Source organism: Gossypium hirsutum, chromosome A12 (genome assembly GCF_007990345.1).
Source record: "Gossypium hirsutum isolate 1008001.06 chromosome A12, Gossypium_hirsutum_v2.1, whole genome shotgun sequence".
NCBI lineage: Eukaryota > Viridiplantae > Streptophyta > Magnoliopsida > Malvales > Malvaceae > Gossypium > Gossypium hirsutum.
Genome location: NC_053435.1, coordinates 103,694,928 through 103,703,794, shown reverse-complemented (window position 1 = coordinate 103,703,794; position 8,867 = coordinate 103,694,928). Strand labels below are relative to the sequence as shown.

Below are 8,867 nucleotides of genomic sequence, written 5' to 3'. Positions count from 1 at the left end.
AAAGGAATATCACACTTAATTACAGTAAGGTTCCTTTAAGCTTGAGATGCAGAAGTACTCTTCTTAATGTAGCATTTATTTTATATCATATCTCCTACATGATTGGTCTAAAAGTACAAAGCATTTAAACTTTGAATGACCGGACTATATATATACATATATTAGAAATTTAGAATTCTATAGATCCAATAATTGTCATTTCTTCACAAAATGTTTGCCAGATTTCATATTGATGTTTTCCCTGGATCTTTGAACCCACACTGTAGTGAATATATCACGGATATAAGAATTTGGCCTCCAAATGCATTATAAAAGCTTAAAATGTTTCTAACATTCACACCTAAATGCTTTCTTTCAATGTAAAATTTTCTCATGGTTGCATATGAGGATAAAGGTATTAGTATGAAGGTTTTTTGGACAAAAGGATTGAATTAATTCACTTTTACAGCATAATTATGAACTAAATTAAAGGATTTATAAATTTTTGAAAGGGAAAGATTAATTAGTTAAGGAAAAACATAAATGATCGAAGAAGGACAAAGATCACAATAAAGAAACCATCATATGTATTTCAAGCTGAAAATACATTCAATATTAGGCCGATTCAGTCCCAAAGAGCTGTCGGCCACAGTAAAAAGTACGTACTAATTTATTTGTACTTCGCATAATGTCAATTAAGCAATAACTACATGCCTGGTACAAATTAAGGGCACCAGGACTCCCATAGCTAATGCAGTACCATATATTATATATATATAGTTTTATAATGTACAGAAAACCTGGATTAAAAACATCTTTTTCTTATAAATTTTGCTTCCTATAATTAGTATATATATGCTCTAATTGCTTGAATATATTTCACTTCCACAGGTCAATTTGACAGCTCGAATTGGACGTAGAGGTATATTCTTGATGAGCAATTCCTGGCCTTTTGGATTCATCGCCTAGTAAATCCATTTGTTCACCCAAATGAAAGCTAGCAGCTGCATTGGAATAGTTGTTTTCCTTGGAAGCTTCCTCATGGCTGAGCTGAGAGGCAACAAATTTGTCAAGAACTCGCCAATCAGTCACTTGGTCCACTGCTTGCTCACCGTTGTTGTAAAGCGAATTCAGATTTTGCTGATGATGCCCTTGCTGCATGTGTTCTTCCTGCGAGAGGCTCGAAGACTGCAAATTGCTTCCGTAAGGAACAACCGAGTTGCAGCTTACACTTGCGACTGATTGTGGAAGTCTGGGACTTTCCAACTGAGGGAGCTGAAGGAAAGGGTCATGGGGGAAACTGTGTTGCAATTGAAGCTCTTGCTTGCAGGGATAATGGTGAGGGTATGATGCATATGGCTGAGGAATTCGCCTTGGGGATTCAAAGTCCTGCATGAATGAGATCTGCTCGTCGTACCAACATGAAGAGTCATATTCACCCACTTTCTGCACTGTTGTCATTCGCTTCTTGAATACCCTACATACCACCCATCCTTCTTCCTGGTGTAATAACACATTCCGATATTGTGTAAATTAACCATTTCAATATTACGTCTCAAATAATAAAAATGGAAGATATATATACATATGTATACACTTACTTGAGGGGTTCCATTTTCATTAGTTTCTAGTCGATATTCATGCATGATCCAATCAGATTTTTGTCCATTGGGTGCTCGTCCTTTGTAAAAGACTAGGGTTTTTCTCATGCCAATAAGGCAATGCCTGCAGTAAATAGCCTTGTCTCTCCCCGTAGCTTTCCAAAACCCTGCTTTTGTTGCTCTATTAGTACGAGTACCTGTTGGATACTTCTTATCTTTGTGGCTAAAGAAGTACCATTCATTTTGTTCCTCAGCTCCTATTCTGCACAATTCTATGATCCCCCCCCCCCACAAAACAAATTTTAATCATCAATGATTGATCAAAGTAATCTACAAATTTGCTTATGTAAGATAATGCAGTTATTGCTATACCTTGCAGATCCCATGGTTCAATTCTATAAAGATCAACATCTTTGATTACATCCAGATCTGTCCTTTTTGAAGCAACTTTTTTTCTTAGGTAGTAATCAACGAGCTCTTCATCTGTGGGATGGAACCTAAAGCCTGGCGGAACGTTTGTAAAGTTATTCATATTCTTCGCCAATCAAAACCTGCATTAATATGTCGATGAGTTCATAAATGCCGATGAACAATTACACAAACAAAATAAAGACAAAATGCAATATAATTAATGTTAAATGAACCATGAAACAAAAGCTGATACATGGAGACAAACTAAACATTATTATGTCGTTTCAGTTTGAGAACTTGGCCAACAAAAGATAAGGTTAAATGTCTTCACATTTGAAGTAAATAAAAGCACTAACAATTGATGTCTAAGGCCTCTTTTCTTTGGCATATATGAAAACATTATCCAAAAATTGTTTTGATTCTTTAAAAATATAGATTGTTGGGATTTGGTTTATCCTAATGAAGTTTATTGATACCCAAATTAACAAAATATTTTATTTATTTTTTGGTTTCACCAGTTAACAAGAGAAAACACAACAAATGGAAATCATTCATTATATCTAATAATGATTAACTTGGATGTACTTCTAAGACAAGTTTTCTCAGATGGAAAGAAGTAAAATTTCTGATGCTTAACCTTGCTATTACACAACTGTGTAGTATGTTTTAGGCTTTTATACCTCCATATCTAGAAGTTGGCTACAAATTCCTCATGCTTTAGATTTAAAATTTAGGGTGTTGAATATTTTGATAAATATATTAGATCAGAGTAGAAATAAACTCAAAAGGAATAAAGAAAAATTAGGGATACAACTGACGGTAAGTTGATAACAATAAATTTAAAACACAGCCATTTCCAAAACTAAAAAGAAAAGAAAAGAAAAGAAAAATGAACATGTGATCTATATATAAACAAGATTAATCCCTCTAGCTAGTTGTGATCTGCACGAAAAAAATTATAATTCAGAAAGAAAAGAGAAAACAAAATATAATGTAGCTAGAAAACATGAAAAACCTAATAAATGCAATGAAGCCAAAACAAACAAACACCTTACACCCTTGCATAAAGTGTCAACAGGAGACTGATTGGAATCCATTGAAACAAGTATAGATATTGAGAAATAAGGCATATCCCAAATCAAGTTGAAGCCATCTTTAAGCTCAAAAAAAAAAGAAAAAAGAAAAAGAAAAGAAAGAGCAAAATCTAAGCACTGATGAAACAGTTAAAGACATTGTATATCATATCTTTTATATAGTTCCATAATTTCATTGCTTAGCGTATACCAAAAGCATGCCTCACTTCGTCTTTGTGACCTTCGGGAAATGATCACTCCCAACAAAATATTCAACAAAAAAAAATGCACAAAGGAAACAACAAGAGAAGCTCACGATAACACCAAGCTTGAAAATGATGTGTAGAGACCCAACACTGTGTCCAACTCAAAACTGGTTAAACCTCAGAGATCTGACTCAAAACCAGACACATATATATCTGTTGCACCAAATCAACTTAAAAAAGCTATAACTTTTTGTTCACTCTCTCTTTTTCTTTAAACTTTTTATTGAACCAGACAAAGAACACAGAAAGAAAAGCAAAGAGAACTAAAATTAAGGTGGGTATGTAATGAAAAAGTTGTAAACCTCGGGAATTGAAGTGAAACCCCTCGACCCCCCTCCCCAACTCTTTTTGTAGAGTCAAGAACTTTGTCCACTAGTTGTCGGAAAGGGGAAGAGGGAGACCAGAAGGAAAAGAGAGAAAAAAAAAACAATAAAAGGACAATGAAGAGAACAGGAAAAGAGGGAGGAGATAGGGTTAAATAAGAAGAAGCACACACATGACCTAATAATCTATCCTTCTCAAATATTCTCTTTCTCCATCATATATATATATAAAGTGGGATTAGAGCTTGATTACTGGAAAAGCTTAGCGGGAAAAAAGGGAGGCGGATAATAGTTCAAGGAAGATTGAGAGCGAGAGCCATTGACAGAGATGTAATATTACAATTACAAAGAGAAAGAGAGAGAGAGACAGAGAGAGAGAAAGAGAGAGACGGTAACCTTCAATGCCACCCACCAGCTACTGATTAAGACCACAAGAGTGTTTTATTTGTTTTATTTTCTTCTCTCTCTTTTTTTTTTTCATACAAAAGAGAAGGAAATTGCATAAGATTATAATCTGACGGCAAATATTAGATGGGCAGCTCAAAAAAGCTTTCAAGGGCCAATAAGAGGGAAAAAAAAGGCCTTTTGTTTTTCTTTTAATTGAGAGATATGATCATTAGCAACCTTTACATTATTTTTTATATTTAAGTTTAATGATTTCCCTCCTCAATATGCTAATGCTATTGATATAGATTCACCTGTAATTTTTCTCAAATTAATGCTTAAACTTTTTTTTTTTGGATCACATTGGTCTGTAAGGTTGGTACTCGTTAGACAAATTAGTCCTTATGGTTAACACCATTAATTTTTTAAGGCTTAATATATAGATTGGCTCTTGAACTTAACAACTTTTTTCAAATTGACTCCTAAATGTGTTTATCAACTTGGATCACATGCCCAATGTTTATCAACAATTTTGTAAAAAAAAAAAGTGTTAATGTGGAGACCAATCTATATAAAAGATGCCAATCTAAAGGATCAATATGATGTAGAAAAAAGTTTAAATGCCAATTTAAGAAAAAAGATTAAATTTAGGGGTTAATTTATATATTGAACTTTTTTTATAATTTTAAAAGAGAAAAAACATATAAAAAATAAATTTTGTAATAATTAATTGATTTTTATTCAATGCACTGGTAATATTTAATTTTATACTATATTAATGAATTAAATGAAAACATAACACCAAAACATTTGAATTACGGATAAAATAAAGATATGAAAAATAATATTATGTCAGAAATTTTATTTTCCTTTTCTATTGATAATTTCTTTTTTGTTAACAGCGTGATGTACACTACCAAAGTTCATAAATCATAGTAATAATAACCGGAATATTATCCCTTCTAGAATATTTGTAGATTAACACGCTCATTTGTTGGGTTTTCCTTTTTCTCATTGCTTACCTATCTTTTTTTCCTAGTTTCGGTAAAGTTTTGTCTTCGGATTTCGTCACGGTACTTTAAGAGGTTATTTGAAGAGGTAGTAAGTTCAATAACTCCTATTTTATTGAATTCATCAGTCTTTTTAGGTAACTTCTTAAAATACTTCAACTTTTAACAAAGTCAAAAAACAATTCTCATTTAAAACAATATCAATAATATTAAAAGATTAATCAATTCCTACCAAAATAACACTTTAAAAATTCCTATAATTATTTTTGGGTGATTAATATGTTCAACGTTGCACCAAGTATATCACATACAATAATATTACTTAAAAGTAATCAAGTATAAAAAGCTTTTACATGTACTACACACAAAATTACTTTTAAACTTATATATTAAACGAAGAATACCATCTTCAATTTTCTACATTAAAAAAATAAAGAGAAAAAAAAAAAAGGCAAACCTTTGAATGCTGTTGGAGATAGAGGAATGTGTTAGCCCATATTTTATCACCCTAGATTTTCAGACACAATATTAACTATTTTTTCTAAAGTTCAGTGTTGTTGTCTAAATTCGCCAATTAAAATAAAAAAAAATACCGAGAAATATAAGTCATTACTTTACGCTTTGATTATAAATTCTAAAAGGACCAAAAGCACAAACCAATATAATTAAAAAGGAAAACTGAGAAAAGTGCAAATATTTTAATGACATGAAATTTATAGAAATGAGAAAAGCCTTTTTTAAGGTTCGCAAATAAAAAAATAGTGTGAAAAAATAGTCACAGTCACACACCAGCCATTGCACGCGACGCGGTGCGAGCCTCCCCCGTTTGGTTGGTCAGCAGTTATTCATTTATTTAGTTCATCTCATAACGTTAATAATTAATTATATTTCAATGACTTGACCCCACCAACCGACCCTATACGACACTTCTCCAAATTAATATTTTAAAATAATATCCAAACTTCTTTTACAATTACTAACTTCACTCGGCTAATCTCCCAACTCCAAGCCAATGAGCCGAGATGAAAGTAGAATATAGGGTCCTTATTATTGCATATAAAAATAGAATTAATTAATAAGCATTCAATTCATAATTCATACGTAATTATCTTTTCAAAAATCCTAAAAAAATCTTCCAATTTTACCAACAAAATTTCGACCCAATATCTCATGTGGTGCTAAATTTTTTATTTTAATTTCATCAATACAGTCATTTTAGTCATAAAATAAAGTATTTCATTTTGTCTATATGATTTAAAATTTTAATTCGATATTAAATTTTAAGAAAAATATATAATTTGAATCCGATTGGTTCACAAACTAAATTCGAAAGATATGGATATAAAAGATATGCGACTGACATGATAAAAATATATGTACATTTTTTTCCCATATTGATTAAATTATATTTAATTATTTTTTTAAATTTTCATAAATTTTATTAATACAGTTACGAAATTAAAATATAATATATAAATTTGATTTATTAAAAACATAGTAACTAGTCTTAAACTGAATTTAAGTAAATAATATTTTGAAATTATTTTTAAAATATAACTATTATAATAATAGATTGTTAACTATAAGTGTTTATAACTTGCAAAACACTATTAAAAATATGTATAAAAAAAGTGAAGGAGTTTATGTTGCAATTTTTCCCCTCCATAAATTCTTGCATTAAAAACTTAAAAGAACCTCGTGATATAGTATATATTATATCTTTTTCTTTTTTTATGGTTAGGGTATTTTTCTTCTTCATTTTATGGTCTTTAAAGATTTAATCTTTTGAAATTCATGGTTGTCTCTTCTTGCAATGTTGTTTATAATTAGGAGTGAACGTTCGATCAAATCGAATGAAAAAATTTTGAGTTAATCGAGTTAATGAGTCCTATTTTATTATCCTAACTCGATTTGAATTTTTTTCGAATTGAGTCCAGCAAAACAAAATTCAAGCCAAATCGAATTGAGTGAAATTATTCAAGTTAAATTAAAAAATTAAACATATCAAATTAAAATATTATTACAGTATAATTTATTCTATGTTGGAGCACATAAACTTGAAACCATATATATATATTTATTTTCAAAGCAAAATAAAAAAAAATGCTTAAGCATGACAAAATTGAATTATGAATTAACTTATTTAGGTCCTAAAATCATTGTTTTAGAAAAAATTTAACTTTCTTTACATATTCTTTAGAATTTTTTTAAAATTTATTATAATTTTTATAAAATATATAAATTTTGAAAATTCTATAAATATTGAATTTTTGAAAATTATTTATGATTTTTTTGTAATTTTTGTTGAAAGAGATCAATTTATTCATTTTCAAAATTGACAATGACTAAAGAGTTATTTACACTAATCTGTTATTCGAATTATAAAATTCAACTCAAAACTTAAATTACTTATTTGAATGAGCTTAAATAACTTGACTCAATTAATTCAAAATTTGAAACTTCATTTCAACCTTTTCCAATTAAATTTTACTTACCATGACTCAAGTCTATTTTGTATACAATAATGAGTCATCCTTTGGAGAAAAATATATATATTACAAACAGTGGAAAGTGGAGCCCAGAGCAGAGAATTGAAATGTCGGGGCTGAGACGTGGCGGCTAATGGTCCGGCGTGGACTAGCCCACAATCATTAGGCTCACCGTTTTGTGTTGCAGGCTGGCTCTTTCAAGTGGGCCCATCCCCGTTATCCCACTTGGACTGGACCCCACTTTTCCCGTTGGCTTCTCTCTTATTTATTTATTTATTATTAGTGCTTGTGATTGCGGATTAAGTAAAAACTGTTAATTGATGATGATATTAAAATATAAATGTGTGGTATTGCCACTGTCCGGGGCATCGCCTAGGGTTGAGGGATAGCATTGAAATTTAGTAACAGTTATTTTATTTTTGTTGGAACAAAGTACATATAGAATAGAAGTGAAGCAAAAGTCCCAAACGTTATCCAACTGTCATCTTGGCCCCACCTTTGTTTGCTTGTCATTGTGCTATTCGACCCTCACTCGCTTTTTCATTTATCATCACCATAGTTTTTACACCAATTTATTTAAAGAGGTTTCATACAAAATTCACCTATCCACTTATGGTTTGATTATTAATTATTTAAATTATTTTTAAATAAAAATATCTTTTGATTAAAAATAATATGAATCTAATAAGTTATAATAATATTTTAATTATTATTAAATTAAATTACACTTACATTTGCTAGTGCAATTACAAAAAAATATATTTCCACATATGATGGGGACATAAACCAAAATAAATAAAAATTGAGAAATTCTCAATGACTTAATTTTATCATATTAAAGCCAAATTAGTTGTGAGTTTATTTTTTAAAAATATTATAAAATGATAATTATATTTTAATTTTGTCTTCTATTTTTATTTTTATTCTTTTTTAATAATTTTTATACAAATTCATGTTAAATATTTAAAATTTAAATTTATACATAAAATTAACTTTGGGATGAGTTTATTTTTTTATTTTTAATTTATATTTTAATCAATATTTTCCATTAAAACTTTCCAAATAATGGTTCATAAAAATAATTTAATAAATCAATCTCGAGTTAAATATATATATGAATTAAATATAAATTTAAAATATATAATTTTAGTTGAAGCCAATATACTTAACATTTTATAGCACTTCAGTATGTAGTTTTTTTCATTGTTTTGTAATTAAAACTATGGGAATAAATAAACTAATTAGAAAAAAAACAGATAAATAATAAAAAAATAATTATATTTTATTTAAAATTAGCTTACTAAGTATCTCAAGTTTATAGGAGTTGAAGC

At 29.4% G+C, this 8,867-nt stretch overlaps 1 protein-coding gene across 3 annotated transcripts; it reads right to left on the bottom strand.

Annotated features, from left to right (window-relative positions):
• Positions 1–549: 549 nt before the first annotated feature.
• LOC121211137 (NAC domain-containing protein 7) lies at positions 550–4,014 on the bottom strand. 3 transcript variants are annotated; one of them, XM_041083478.1, is made up of 4 exons: positions 3,633–4,014; positions 1,953–2,131; positions 1,581–1,852; positions 550–1,479 (listed from the first exon to the last, which is right to left on the bottom strand). In XM_041083478.1, the coding sequence occupies exons 2-4, from the start codon at positions 2,110–2,112 to the stop codon at positions 859–861; spliced, it is 1,053 nt and encodes a 350-aa protein (XP_040939412.1). In that variant the 5' UTR covers positions 2,113–2,131; positions 3,633–4,014; the 3' UTR covers positions 550–858. The 3 variants fall into 3 exon arrangements, with proteins under 3 accessions (XP_040939412.1, XP_040939410.1, XP_040939411.1); XM_041083476.1 differs by having other exon boundaries at positions 3,381–4,012; XM_041083477.1 differs by lacking the exon at positions 3,633–4,014 and adding an exon at positions 3,042–3,276.
• Positions 4,015–8,867: the final 4,853 nt, after the last annotated feature.

Bases quoted from the DNA above. Each gene is read 5' to 3' on its own strand.
- LOC121211137 (XM_041083478.1), bottom strand. From the start codon at position 2,112: ATGAATAACTTTACAAACGTTCCGCCAGGCTTTAGGTTCCATCCCACA. The intron at 1,853-1,952 runs GTATAGCAATAA...GGGGGATCATAG, and splicing joins TGAACCATGGGATCTGCAAG to AATTGTGCAGAATAGGAGCT. The intron at 1,480-1,580 runs GTAAGTGTATAC...TTATTACACCAG, and splicing joins ATGAAAATGGAACCCCTCAA to GAAGAAGGATGGGTGGTATG.